General features: G+C 40.4%; 1 protein-coding gene across 1 annotated transcript in view; it reads left to right on the forward strand.

Annotated features, from left to right (window-relative positions):
* Positions 1-14,850, forward strand: part of LOC104407757 — a gene marked incomplete at its 3' end in the record, with an annotated part of 57,507 nt that overhangs the window by 25,665 nt on the left and 16,992 nt on the right. The window contains exon 5 of the mRNA XM_010017128.1: positions 2,302-2,403. Within this exon, the coding sequence (XP_010015430.1) occupies positions 2,302-2,403 (102 nt within the window). The remainder of the gene's footprint in view (positions 1-2,301; positions 2,404-14,850) is intronic.

Here is a 14,850-nt window from a genome sequence, read left to right on the forward strand (position 1 = left end):
AGAACAGTGCCAGCGATATACACAGGTGGTCATGGAACAGTAAAAGCCTGGTACTCCCTGGAGAGGGCTGCAGAAGTCTTGAAGCCATTGTGGCCAATACAGTATATGCACCCCAGGGGCAGCTGAGACTTTTCAAGTGATTGTGTTCTGTTGTGATTCACTGCCATTTCAATTGCATTAGTAATCTGAAGTGTCAGCCGTGCAGCATAGGGGATGCTGAAGGAAAAAGTGGGATGCACAAGTGTTATTGGAAGTGCGTAAGTTCGTCCAACAATCATGAGCCTGGAGTATGAGATACAGAAATGTTTCTTTTTGGAGGAGAGTCCAAAACTGACAGCAGTTTCCTGATTACAGCTTTGTTGCAGGCATTGAAATTAACTGCTGTAAAATAGATGTGCATACACGTATGTAAATGTGTGCTTATATATGTATGTATAAGGGTATATTGTTTGGGATGAGAATGATTGGCCGCAGTTCAAGACAAGACTTTTGCAGAGTATGGAGATACAGCTTTAACTTGGTGGTACTGGCACATCAGGCGTCTTTCTGGAGGGAAGGTGTCTGCCTTGCATTTCCTAGGGCACAAGAGAGAAGGAAAAAAGTGTAGAACAAACAAATTATCATGAATGCCAGCCTGTGTCCTGCAGCGCAGAGCAGCTACAGATACAGACCAAAAAAAAAAAACCAAACCCAAACAGGCATTTTCCTTACAAAGTGACTTTGAACTTTTCTGTGTGTGGTGGATTTAAGTAAAGAGCTGGGGCAGAAGGGAGAGGGTGGGGAGAAATGAGGAATAAGACCATGTGTAAAAAAATCTGTCTTTTTTAAAAGAACAGTTTCCAATTTGAATTATGTTGGTCCAAGAAGCTTTGCAATTTTTCTGCATCTTGTCATGGGAGGCAGCTTTCACACAGCTGTTGAGCTGCTGCTGCTTTTCTTTCTAAGAGTAATTTGGTCTCTTGGAGGACAGCCTTAGTTTCACATCATGGCAGGGTTCTGCCATTTTATTGTTTTGTTATCTAAGCAGAGCAAGATATTTGTGTGATACTAGGGCTGCATGTTTTCAGGTTATAAAAGTTTTTCTTGGAGACTGAGCATACTGGTAGTTCTGATTGGATTTACTCAATCGTATGAGACTCAGGAGTGTGTATCTGAGAAGTGACTAAGGTTGTGATGAAGATTTTAATTCTTGTGAGGTTGGTTTTCTTGTTGAAAGACAATGAAGTACTAATCTAAAACTTTTTTTTTTCACCTCAAAACTATTCCAAGATAGCTCTTTCTAGAAAAACTATGTTGGCTGTTCATTTCGATACTAAATACATTGTTTGATACATTTATGGCACTATAAACAGACACATGGAATTTTTCATATACTGAATTATGAGGAAACAGTAATGAAAGCAACAAGAGCACTGCCAATAATTAGCCAACAGAAAGGGCGAAACTAGCAATCCTTTAAAAACTAAAACCTTTCCTTCGACATCTTCAGGAAACTTCATCTTTATTCACCCCGTGAAGAAAATCTTCTGAGCTAAATCTAGATTAGCCGAAGGCCAAACATGTGTGGAGTGGATAATCATAGTGCGTACAATTACTAGAGGCTCTTTTGCAAGGATGTTAACCGAGAGTACTGGGAGAAGGTGTCCTAACATGTCTGTTACAGTAAAAGATCTTCTTGCTTTCAGTTGGCATCTGTAGCTATCATTTTTGGGGAATCTTTTCTAACATTACTTGTGCCAAATGCACAATATATTGTGTTAACTCATTAAAAAAAAAGAGTCTGCATCCCCAGCCACTCTCCAGGCCACCCTCACAGACTGACCTGCTGATCCCAGAGCTGCATGTCCCTGCTTTCCCATGTCACTAGGAGAGCAGCAGGCAGGTCTGCATGGGGCACTTTATGGACATTCTTGTAAACATGTTCTTAACAATGGCTTTGAGTACTTGAGTTGGGAATTTAATGTGTAAAGATCTGTGACTACAGAAAACTCTCTACCCACTCCCAAGAGTAACTGCAGAGGAACTGAGCAGAGCTTGCAGACAATACATCTTGAGGGCTTGGCTCTGTCGTAGATAAATAGTGTGGAACTACTGTACTGGCACATACATACAAAGGAGCTTATTTGCTGAAAGATTGCATGTTGAAGGGCATATGGTGAATCCATTTAATTTCTGTGCGCAACTGCAGGATGTTTGTCTCACCAGGGTGTGTGTCTTTTTGATGACAGTGTTTTAAATCTCATAGCAACTGTAATTTAATATGTTTTGGTCTGGCATTTATTTTTCTCCCTCTTTGACTAGGATGGGACTCGCGATATCTTTATTGATGGAGTGGTTGCTCGCAACAGAGCCCTGAACAGTGACATTGTGGTAGTGAAACTGCTTCCCAAGGAGCAATGGAAGGTCAGTTCAGTATATTTTTGTGTGATTTGACAGAAAGAGCTTATTACTGTTTTCTTCAGTAAGCTTAGGGCCTGAGACAGTGAACAGAGAATTTCCTACAAATCAGATTAGTTAATTTGTGGATTATGCTGCTATAGATTAAAACACTTTACCCATTACAAAGTTTGGAAGAAGTGATACCTAAAGAGTTGGAAACTTACTCTTTGCATAGAATGGCCTTTTTTATTACCGTATGGAGTAGTCTAACAATGAGGCTAGTTCAAGGCATGCTTGTCAGAAGTGACTTTCATTATTTGTTATTTAGCTGTCTTTATGCTGTGGCACTGGAGAGCTCTGTGTAGTTGTTTGCAGTTGCTCATCTATTGACAAGTGCTGTGCACAAAGCTTTAGTAATGATTAAGTCTAATTTGTGGGTCCTCAGCTCGTGGAAAGCTTATCTTGTCACAGCTCCAGATTTTGTGGTAATACTCTTCTTTACATGAATGAAGAATGTGTGAAATGACTGGAACAGTGCAAATGTGGGACAATCCATTGTTCATTTTCACATCTCAAAATTTCACTAAGGATACTCTTTTTTTTGCTTTCAGCAGTCAAACTCAAAGTCCTTTCAAACATCTGGATAATTGTTTTCCAGACATGGTTTTTGAACTCTTCTTCAGAATGTAAAGACTGTTGTATATCTTTTGGACAGAAGTAATAGTGAGGGTGATTCCAGCAGGGTAGGGGCTTTTTACTTGTTCTAGCTACCTTCTCTGGCTGCCTTTGAAGTTACATGTTTTTAGGCTAGCAAATGCAAGGTCTTCAGTCTGATCATTTGCTGAACCTTCTGCCTTCTGTGTTTAAATCTGATAGTAATGGAAATAATGGTTTGGAACATATTAGAAGTTGTCTCTTCCTTTTAAGTATGCATAAAATGAGTAAATGACCTAAGTATTTATTGACATATGTAAATGCAAAACTACCTTATGCAAAAGGTAGTCATAAGTGCGATCTAAGATATTGCAGATGTATCCATATACAAATACAGGAAAGAGGTCTGCTGTTAAATATGTAACCTCTGAAAGCCAGGTTTGAGGGTCAAAGCAAAATTTCTTTGATAGCTATTCAAGAGCCCAGTTCACTAAATCTTTCATGATTACTATATGTTTGCATCACCAAATCCATATACATAATTTCTCTTGTGTTTTAGACTATTTCGTAGAGTTGGAAAAATGGAATAGTTTGGGTGCTTAGATCCTTTGCCAGGACCTGCCAGCACAAGGACTTCTTTGTAGGCTTGATAGAGGCTGCCTGAGCTGGAAGCTTTGTCTGCAGTTTTCTATTTATATCTGGCTCTAAACAAAGATAACGCCTCTCTCTCTTGTATCCTCATACCTTCATGTGTTCAACAGTAATGTTCTTTTATGAATACAAGAGGAAGGGTTCAGAATATTCTTCATGGTCTGGGAAAATGCTAGAATAAACAGAACTGGTGGTGAAGTGGTGTCCAACTGCAAGGAGGCAATTCAGAAGACTTCAGTGTTCTGTAGTATGATTATGATTCTTCCCTGGTAAATTTAACCTTGCCAAATGAGTTAGCTGGAACATGCCAGTCATGTTTTTTAGCCACACAGGTGCTGCCCTATGTAGTCTCATCTTTTATTTCTCACCATCAGTAACTCAATCAGCGATGACATCCCTTTTCCCCAGCTCTCTGAATCTCTTGCTATGTGCTCATGTTTATATTAGTTCTTTGGGAAAGGTGCCACCAAGTTGCACTGAAAGATACCACATTCTGCCATATAATTCATACTGATTAATGATAAACTGTTGCAACCTATTTTAGGTTTTTCCATTTGTTTAGTCTCATGCTGCTGCAAAGCTGCCATATAGGTGTCTTAAGGGTTTTCTCGTTCCCATTGGGCCTTTGGAACAAGATGAACAGCTTTAATTATTAAAATGTAAATCGGATGTATGGTATAACTGATGCTCTCAGAGACTTTACAGGCTCTGTGCATATTGATTTGTTAGGATTGAGATGTGCATGCTGATCGTTTGTTCACTATTCCCAACCCATTGGTCCGTGCTCCACTGAGAACTTAACTGTTTGGGGTTTTTTTATTTTGCTGGTAAACCAGGGTCTTGCACAAGGTAAGGTTGCTGTAACAGCAACATGGTGGGTCTGTGCCTTCTGAGTTGCCAGCACCCTGGATGGCCTCTGGGTGCTCTAGGAAGATCTTCGCTTTGCTAGTGAAGGTGATTCCTGCTGTAGATCACTTTGTGTGAAGTCACAGTGTAATGCTGCATCCCAGTAGTGGCAGGTCTTAGCTGGAACCTTCGTTCAATTTATGTGCGTAAATGGGAGGAAGGGGGAAAATGTGTGACAAGTAGAACTGTGGATTTTGGATAGGAAAATCTGTGTGCTTGAAGAGTTGAGGACATTAGGAGCTGCCCTGTACCCAGTGAGTCAGTCTTTGTGGGTCAAGTACCAGTGAGAATAAAGCACTCTCTGAGAGCAGTTTCTCCAGGGATATATTGTGTTCTGCTGAGCTTGTAATGGTGATACCTTACAAGTATAAATGCCACAGTAAAATGTAAGGGGATGGTGAAATACTCTAGGTGCATGGTTCTACTTTATGTAATACCTTCTTGAGAGGGACAGCAAGACTTTCTTCCTCCAGCTTTTCACTTCCCGGCTCAGTGGTGAGAAATTTATCAGGCTGGAATTTGTCAACATCATGTCCTTCTCTGCATGTGCATCAAGTGCTTTAACGAGTTACCATCATCCTCCCCGTGCTTACTCTGTCTAGCCTTACAGCTCTGTTTGTTCATTCATCTTCTGGGAGAGCTGCTTGCTGTTCAGTGATGATCAGTTTGTCAGTTCATATTTCTGTGCTTACTGTTAGTTCTGATTAAGAGCCAGAAATTTCTGTGCGGCCCCACCAGCTCGAGGGAGAGACATTTTGTCCCTGAAATCTGTTATCTTGCGCTCCTGAACAAGGTGGCTGGCTGCTTCCTAACACGGTTGAGTGGCCTACATTTCGGTGACTGTATTTGGAAGCTGTATTTCAGAAGTTCCTCTCCTGTCCTCTTGTGTTACATCTTGGGAATATCGAGGTGCTATGGTAACTTTCAAATATTTAGCTTTTGCAAAGTAAGGTATATGACTTAGAATGTTTTTCCAGGTAATTAACCTACTCTTAGCAAATGAAGTCAGAGTATCATTGCAGTTAGCTAGACTGTCCCATTCTTACTTCAGACTTGCTTCAAACTTTTACTTCAAACTTACTTCAAAGCTACTTCAAGCTTACTTCAAACTTACTTCAAACACTGTAGGGCTTCCCTGCATCTGTGCCTTTATCTTCTGGAAGAACACCATGATAAAAGATAGCCAGTGACAGGATTTACCTCAGGCCTTGTCAATTCTTCTGATAAAGAAGAAAAATGGTATTTTATTTCTTGACTGATTTTCACTATTTTAACTTCCACCTGGGGTTCTTATTATATTTTATGGAGCTGTGCTTCCATCAGTTTCAGGAGCTTCAATTATACGGTGGCATAATTACTGGAAGGAAAAAAAATGATGATATGATGATTGCAGCAATACTTCTCAAGCTCATCAAGGAGGGAAGCAGCATGTCAGTATAAAGGATAAACCTAACTCATCTTTCTTCACAAGCTCTTTTTGCTCTTTTACTGTCTGCTTAATTGCCAGACAGAATTTGTTTAACTTTAGATATCTGTTTTGGTTTTTCTTGCAAGATGTAATTTCTTCAGTGGAAGAAAATAGCGTAATAAGTAATTTGATATCACTTGGGGCTTGGATTCCTGGCCCAATCTCTGATGCTTTTAAAGTAGTAGTTTATAATGTGGAATGTTTTTCATGACAACCATCTCACGCTTTGCATGCTATGGCTGAAATTTTAGAGTCTTAGTCTGAAAATAGTACCCAGACCAGGACTTTTAACTGCTCAAAACTGCCTGAAAAGATTTTTGGGGTCCAACTCCCTATTGCTTGCTACAATATGCAGGAGAGATCCCCAGTTCTGTGTCTGCTTGCTGCAGTGGTATATAAAGTGATAATGACATATACTATATATGTACATAAAATGATGACTGATTAACCTTCAAGTTCCTTAGAAATCTGTGCCTGCAAGTGCCATCTTTTGTTATTGTTTCATGAATCATTTCCTCTTCAGCTTGAAGTGCTCCTTTGCACTGTTTTCAGTTCTTTTGATGTTGCCAGGAGGTCTCCAAGGGCACGGAAGTAGAACTGTTCATTTATGTACAGTGTGTGTTGCTGGGTAATTGGAATAATGGGTCTAGCATTTTAGTCATGAAGTGTCCAAAAGTAATAGAAATAGTAAGCCTTTATAGCTTATGAATGCATATGTTCTGTTCAACACTGAGGTGTCAGATACAATACTGTACAGCAGGAGGTCTTCGAGCTGCCTTTTCTAGAGTCATACATCAGAGATAAATATTTAAACAGTTTTTGTACAGAGTATATAAACTACAGTTAGCTTTTCCCAGCTTTGACTGCTGTTGGCATAATTACAAACAAATGCAAAGAAGGAACAATTTATTTCAAGCAGACATCACAAATATCTCCATGTATATTTTGAACAGAGCTACATATCCTGGCAAGTCACTGCCTCCAACTGTTGGTGAAAACCTATGAACCATTAGTTGTCCAGAGGGGATGCTAGCTTTGGATTTACCCTGGTGAATAATGATACATTTCAACCAAATTCTTCTGAGAGTCAGTTTCTCCTCAAAATCTTCCAGCTAATGTAAGGATAACAGCAACTCAGGAGGAGATGGGGTTCTTAGAGGGTTATCACAGCAATACTGTTTGAGTCTAACAATCAAGAATGTTGTTTGGAAACATTACATTCATAATAATAATAAAAAAAAATGTCCTGGAGAAGTCATTATTGAAATAGTAAGTGTTCTGGCATGCTAAAAACATTCAAGTGTAATTCATGATATCCAGGAGTAAAGTGGGAAGCCTAAGAAGCCAGCTAGGAAGATGTCTAGAAAAGCAGAGCTCTAGCAAATCTGAAAGGTTGATGAATGCTGTAGGGAGGAAGGGTAGTTGGTTTTTTGTTTTTGGGGTTTTTTTATGTTTTGCAGTAGACTTTACAGTGAGGGCTGTAAGTTGATGGTCACACACATGTGTATGCATACCTCTCCCTATCTTGGCAAATCCCCAAACTACAAATTGGTGGAATCTGGAGAAGCTTCATTACATGGTTGCTTTCTGATTGTGCCATTTTCTGAATGGCCACATATTGTTCCACACTGTACAAAGGCCTGATGGGCCTTTGCTGTGAGCTGGCGTGGCTCTTTCCAGGCTTTGCTTAGCTCCAAACCAGCTGGGTATGGAATAGCAATACAGTAGGTTGGTAGCAAAAAAGCTGAAAAAATAGGAAGTGTTGCTCACCAAGACATACGTGGCATTAAATTTGCTCCTCTTGCAGGTGTTGTTTTCACGTTTTGTTAGTCAAATATCACTTGAACCAACTGATGTCTTAACATGGTGTGTTTTAGTAACAAGACCTGGCAATTTTAGGGTATATAATGGTAAAATTACTATAATGATCTGGATTATGTGAGATTGCCATGACCCAATGCTGTGCTCAGCCCTTGCCTTCTCCTCAGTGTGTAAAACAAGGAGGCAGAAATACTAGCTTTCTGGATGTTGCAAGCAGCTTTATCTTCCTGAGAAGGACCTTTCCTGTCAATACCTGCCTCTGTCTCTTTGATGGGAAAGCCAGAACCAGGATCCCAGATAATAAAATCACAAGAAAGGTACAGACTTTCTGAACAATCTAATGTCCTTTTTATTCTTCCTCCTGTGCTGAGTAAAAGTGATATTAAAAGCCAAATTGTTTAGTTAGGGAGGAAGGCAAACTTCTTTTTATTGACTGACTGTATCCTGTCCTACCAGTGCAGAATTACATTGCAGATGTGGTTTGGCCGTACAGATGCAGAAAAAGATAGAAACATTGCCCCTAGGCGAACAATCAAGTATTAAATAACCATTCATCTCATACGTAGTCAGTTGTTATATCCCCGGTGGAATAATGGCAGATAAGCCCCTTGTAATGAGAGTGACTTCAGGTTGTGTATGATACCACTAAATTTCAGTGTGTTTTGCTAGAAGAGCTTCATCTTGAATTGAAAGAAGTGGTTGTGGGGGCATCTGATCTTACTTTAGAACAGGAGTCAAGCCAATACCTGGTATCTGTTCCTGATCACTCTTTTTTCCTTGGTCATATGAATACAATCTAGAACAGTAAGTTGTTTCCTTTAACAACTAACTTTTCTTCAAGTGATTGCTTTAAATGCTATTTTTCCAAGTCTTCTGTAAATACAGACATATCACAGTAGATCACTCTTAATCCAGTCTCTTACATAATCACTGTCATTTTCGACTCTCCTTAGTTCTTGGTTTCTGTGGAATTAGTGTTTCTTAGAACTGTTTAGGGTTTGCCAGTTCAGAGACTTATTTGGTGATATCATAGGAGTATTTGGAACCCACACCTTGTAAGAGAGTGTCAGGATACCCGTTATTGGGATGAGATTGGTTTTTGGAATGTAACTCACATTGAAGTCACTTAACTTTTTATAATTGCTTTCTTGAGAGACTGTCCAGATTTTCACTAGTCTATTCTTTTTTGTTGGTTTTTTTTTTTTTTTTTTAAAAAAAAAAGATGCACATAATTAGAAAAAAGTTTAAATAAAGCGTACTGATGATAAGTCTCATCTGGCCTAAAATTTGTACAGCTAATATTATGCTTTGGTTTTTTTTAAGGACATTGTACCCCCTAATTTAGCTTGATAGGTGAAGAAATGAAGAGCTAGTATGACACTAAAAAGCTGTTAATCTCTATAAAATTGCTAGGGGAGGTAGTTTTGGATCATATCCTAAGTTCTGAAGAAAAGGAAAAGTGCTACATATCTATTTGCATGTTTGTTCTTGTTATTGGCTGGTACAGAAAAAACAACTGGCTGCAGTATTTACGTGTGGTCAAAGCTACTAAGGTTGGCTCATTAACTCTCTTCCCTTAGTTCCCTAACTCATGGTTACTTTTCTTAAAGCCATAAATCAGAGGGACAAGGAATCTAAAATAGAGGTGGTTTATATAAATGAAGAATTGCAGCAGCTGGAGGAGTGACAGGGATTTTTCTACAACAGGTTCTTTTGGGCAAGTTTTGGGACCTCATTTATAACCTTGTGGTTCTTGGAGATAAGGAAGATATTTGTCATCAGGGATGGGATGCCTCAATTTTGTTGTTGTCACAAGGTAATTTGTAACTACCTAAGGTAAAGGTGTCTGAAGTGTAGTAGTTAGGTTTTGAATCAGCATGCCACTAGCTTCAAAGGGCTGGGATCATTGTGCCTTCTCCCAGACACTGTTCCTGTGTCTTTCACTAGACAAGGCAAAGCATAGCTGGGTTGAGATCTCCTGGCTTCCCACTCCCACCTGTCCTAGCTTTGTGACATTATTTACTATGAGGGGATTCTCTTCTGCTCAGATTTCTGAAGCTTATGCCCTAACTGCTATGCGTATCAAGAGAGCCGGGAATTAAGTCTATTCTTGGTGCACTATCAGGCAGTGGAAGCTGGCCAGTGATTTATGTACATCAATAGCAGTTTTCTTAACACTGCTAACATAGGAAGTCTTACTTGCTTGCTACATGGTATTTTCCTTGACCCAATTAACATACAAATCAATGCCCTGGAATGTGTAAAGCTGTGGTAGCATCTTTGCATTGTCTTGAAGAATTGCAAATGATGCTTTTGATCAAGTTTCTTGTGTGAGAAGGGTCACTTAAAACACTGAAAGGCAAATTATAGTTCCTCCAGATTATTTGTTTCCACAAATTCCTCACTGCTTCAGTAGTTGTGTACTTAACTCTTCAGTGCTCACTGATAAGACAACTGGTGTGGGTTTTTGAAGGTTCCAGATTCTGTCTGCACTTCCCAGTTTTTGTCCCAGCCTTAACTAACTGGAGGCTTTTTAAACAGTGCTGATAACAACTGGAGGAAAATACTGCAGGATAGAGTGCTGATCTGGTAACTACTAAAAAAGGCAGTGACATTTGTATGTTTCCTTGCTTTCCAATTGTTTCTATTGGTTTATTTTTGTTCTGTGTTCTATGTCAGGCAGTAATGGGTTTCACGAAAGTAGGTCTGTCTGTACAAGTTTTGTTTTTGTTTTTGGTTGGTTTTTTTTTTTTTTAGGTTTCCAGTATACTAATGATTCATCTGTCTTCAGCTGTATCACCTCCTGGGGTTGAAGTATTTGTTTTTAGCTTCACCTAAATTATTTTGAAACAGAGAGCAGTGCCAAAACACATACTTTTAATTGAGCAGCTTTGGAAGTGTGAAAATGAAGACTTGCATGATCTAATTAGCACTTGTGTATTTTATTTGCAAAAAGCGACGGGTGAAGAATTCCCCAGACATCATTCTCTGTTCTGTCTGAAAAAAGTCCTACATAAAGGTGTATATTCTGCTTAGTTCCTGTTGGTGCTTGGAAGTCCTGACTGTAATGTGTTTGCTAATTAACTAGCTACCAGGACAGCCCTCTGTTCTTGTTCTCCTTGCTTTTTGCTGCTGTTTCTTGAAATCACAGAATCATTAGGGTTGGAAGGGACCTCTGGGTATCATCTAGTCCAGCCCTCCTGCCAAGGCAGGGCTGCCTAGAGCAGGTTACACAGGAATGTGTCCAGGCAGGTTTGGATGTCTCCAGAGAGGGACATTACACAAACCGTCCTGGGCAGCCTGCTCCAGTGCCCTGCCAACCGCAGCCTGTTCTTGTTCTCCTTGCTTTTTGCTGCTGTTTCTTGAAATCACAGAATCATTAGGGTTGGAAGGGACCTCTGGGTATCATCTAGTCCAGCCCTCCTGCCAAGGCAGGGCTGCCTAGAGCAGGTTACACAGGAATGTGTCCAGGCAGGTTTTGAATGTCTTCAGAGAGGGAGACCCCAGAACCTCCCTGGGCAGCCTGTTCCAGTGCTTTGCCACCCTCAGTATAAAGAAGTTTTTCCTCATGTTGAGCTCTGTAGAAATTGACATCTCTTTTCCTGTGGTCTCTTGAAATCCCTCATGGCATCGTGTTTTCCAGGTTTGTGCTGTCTTGGGGGAGTCCTTGGGAACTGTGTGAAGTGGGAAGGTTATCTCAGCAGTTTCACTTTATTCCTGACCTAGTGACTGTTCAATGGAGTGGGGAGTTCTGGTAAAAGCCTTAAGTACAGTAGCTAGGTACTTAAACTCACCTCTAATCCCTACTTGATTTCCCCAGTAATGTGAATTTCCTTTAGGGTTTTATCATGCATTTTGATGTCAGATTGCCTGATTTTTCTTTTTAAATTTCCTGTGCAGATCAGGTCTGCAGCTATAGCTCCTTGTAGAAACTGCAGCTGCTTTGATGTCTTGCTTAGGTTTGGACCCATAGCTCTTCTCCCTTTGGTGCAAGGATGAGAGCTTGTTGGGTGACAAGCATCCTCTCTAAAAGGTCCCATCATAGCAAATCGGGGCCGAGTGCAGCTGTGTCTGATGATGCAATGCTATGGGACCCATGTCCTGCCCCATTGCCTTGGTAACAGCTTGTTGCCTGTTATAATGCAGTCTCTTTCTAACCTAGTCCTGTCCCCTGACTTTTAGGCTCATGCTCTTGGCAAAGCAGTCTGGCAACTGTGGAACTTCCCAAATGCCTTTCCATTGAGCCGTTGCCTCACAGTTGTCCCTTAAATTACAGGTGGCTTGCTGGTGTTAGAGAGGCAGTGTATGGCCTCCCTGTTCATTTCTTTCAGTATCTCCATATTAGAGCACTATCCAGAGGAAACTACCAGTGATCCTTTCTGGTCACCTGGCCGGGAGCAGAGTTGCTACCTCCTGTACTGAAGAGCTGTGCAGCATCACCACTGCTGCCCGTTTGTGAGACTAAATGGCTCATCTGGCCCTAGTTTGTTTATTTAGCTGAGCAGGGGGTCTAATGCAATGGATGAGTGCTGTGTTGGCAAGCCATCTGGTGCTTGAGCTCACCATTTCTGATCTGTATTGTGCCATGTAGACATACCCAAGGTTAATGGATGGCCATTAGTTTGATCTGATTTAGTTCCGTAGCTATGCTTCATGCATAGTCTGAGCAGCGTTCTGACAGCATGACATTGCTTTACCTACCCTTACTGTTTTTTCTCCTATATTCCCAAAGCTTCCTCTAGCACTGTTTTTTCTCTTCTCTGCGCAGTTGTTGAACTGTGGATGTAATATGTTTATCAACTTAGATTTGTGTCTTGGAAACTAAATTTACTTTTTTATGTAACGCTTTATCACTAATGCATGGTAATGTTTCCTGTCAGGATATGCATTGTTAAAGTTCGTTTGTAGAGGGGGGAAAAAAAGGCATAGAAGTGGATGGCTCCCCTCCTGCAAGTTCAAGAGTTTGTAAAGCAAAAAGGGAAAATGTTCTTCATGGTACCTGACATCATTTTACTCCCAGGGTCCTACTTTCCCATGGGCAACTCCTATCAGTGGCTAAGATATAATGGAGCCCAAAGACTAGGTGTGGTGGCAGCTGTCACTGTGAAGTAAAGGAAAGGCTGGGAGGGGAAGGCTGGCCTTGTCAGAGCACTGTCTCCATCTATACAGTAATTTCCTATGAGCTGGCTGAGACCTTGGGCAGACCTTTTGCTAACAAAACTACTACCACATGTCAAATTTTCTTTTTTTTTTTCTTCCCCCTTCCCTTTTTTTTCCCCTGCTGTTGTCTTGTTGTCTCTGAAGGAGTCGGCATTATCCAGTGGTCAGTTACTCCACTGTCCACCCTCTTGTGCCAGCAAAACCGCTTAAGCAAGTTAACAACACTGGTTTGTTGGCACGAGTGGCACATCACTGCAGAAGCCAACTTCAGTGACATGGGAATGGGCCTGAGGCTTGTCTTTGAGCAATTAATCGCTATGATTGTAAATAAATTGTTAGACTGTGCTTCCGAGCTCCAGTTCCCAAGTAGTGATTTCTGTTAAGTGCTTTGTGAAAGAAAAAAAGAAAATCAAAATCTGCAGTTAAACTAATCTCCTCTAACAAAGTATGATGTGTTCTGAGGACCAGTGCTTCAGGGAAGGGTGTTGTACAGAATGACAGACAACAAAATATACATAACTTTGTGCAGTGTTTTTGTGGTATTAGGAAATAGAGCTCCCAACATTGGTGTATCACCCTCTCTGATTAAACACTGTGGTTTTCCTAGCTAAGGATCAATTACTTAAGAAAGCACTAAGTATTTGTCAAATACTCTTCCTTCAGATATTTCACGTCCGGAACCTTTTGTCTTCATTGACTTGCCTCAACACCTCTTCTGCTCTGCAGGCTGGGCATCCTTCCTCCTACCCCTCCTCATGGCCCGAATGCCATGCTCTGCACCTTGCCTCAGCCTTGACTTATATAAAAGTAGCTGATTGCATAGGTTGATCCGTGTCACTTGGGTCAAGTGAGGGACCAAGATGAGAGCAAATAGTTGCCTCTAGTGAGCAGCTCTATGCCCTTGTGTCTGTTAAAGAAAATCTCTTCCCCTTTGCAGATGTGAAGAGGTATATAGCATGGTTCTTGCGTTCTGATAGCAAGAAACCCAAGGAAATGGCCTATGTATAAACTGCGTTCATCAGTTTTAGTGTAAAGTGTTTTTCCAGCTAAGTCCATGGTGGCATGTACCCTACATTATAGGATTACGATTAAAAAAAAAAAAAAAAAAGAGATGAAAACCATCAATGTTGAATTTTAGATTTGCCACACATGCTGCTGTATTAATTGTTGCCACTTTTAAAATAAGTTCTCAAGTCTTTATTTTCTAGGGTTAGACAGAACAGCATCAGAATAAATATCTTCCTGCCTGTGTTGCATCCCCTCAGCCCTGAAAGGAAAAATAATGCGGGCTTAGCAAAGCTCTTTCCCAGGATGTACCAGGGGAAGTTTGCTTTATTTCTTTACCAGGTATATATAACCTTTTCTTTGCACTAAAAATACTGCTCCTGCCCAGCATTAATTGTCTTTGATACATAGTTGTGAAAAAACTTCTACCCAAAACCTGACAGATTTTTCCAGCACAGTCTTCCTGATATTATCTCTGTGTGGAAGTAAATACAGAATAAATTAGTGAGTTGAGAATAGAGAATCCCAGTCCATGTGTCTTTGATAAATGCAAGTGAATACAGACGGAGATGTTTTTTAAAAATTTTCTCTGAGGAAAGTTTAAATCACGCCTTAATGGATTACACATTACAGGACATTTATGCTTGTATAAACACTATAGTTAAAGCTGAGGTTAGTCAACCTTTCTGTGTTACAAGGTTTGAGAATTGAATGCAGGAAACTGAATTTGGAGGATTGTTTTGAAGTCAGTGTTTTATGGACAAAATTTGCTAAGTCTATTCAGTAAGCCTTCTCAAATTAAAATA

Source organism: Nestor notabilis, unplaced genomic scaffold, assembly GCF_000696875.1.
Source record: "Nestor notabilis isolate BGI_N333 unplaced genomic scaffold, ASM69687v1 scaffold2286, whole genome shotgun sequence".
In the NCBI taxonomy this organism is placed as follows: Eukaryota; Metazoa; Chordata; class Aves; order Psittaciformes; family Psittacidae; genus Nestor; species Nestor notabilis.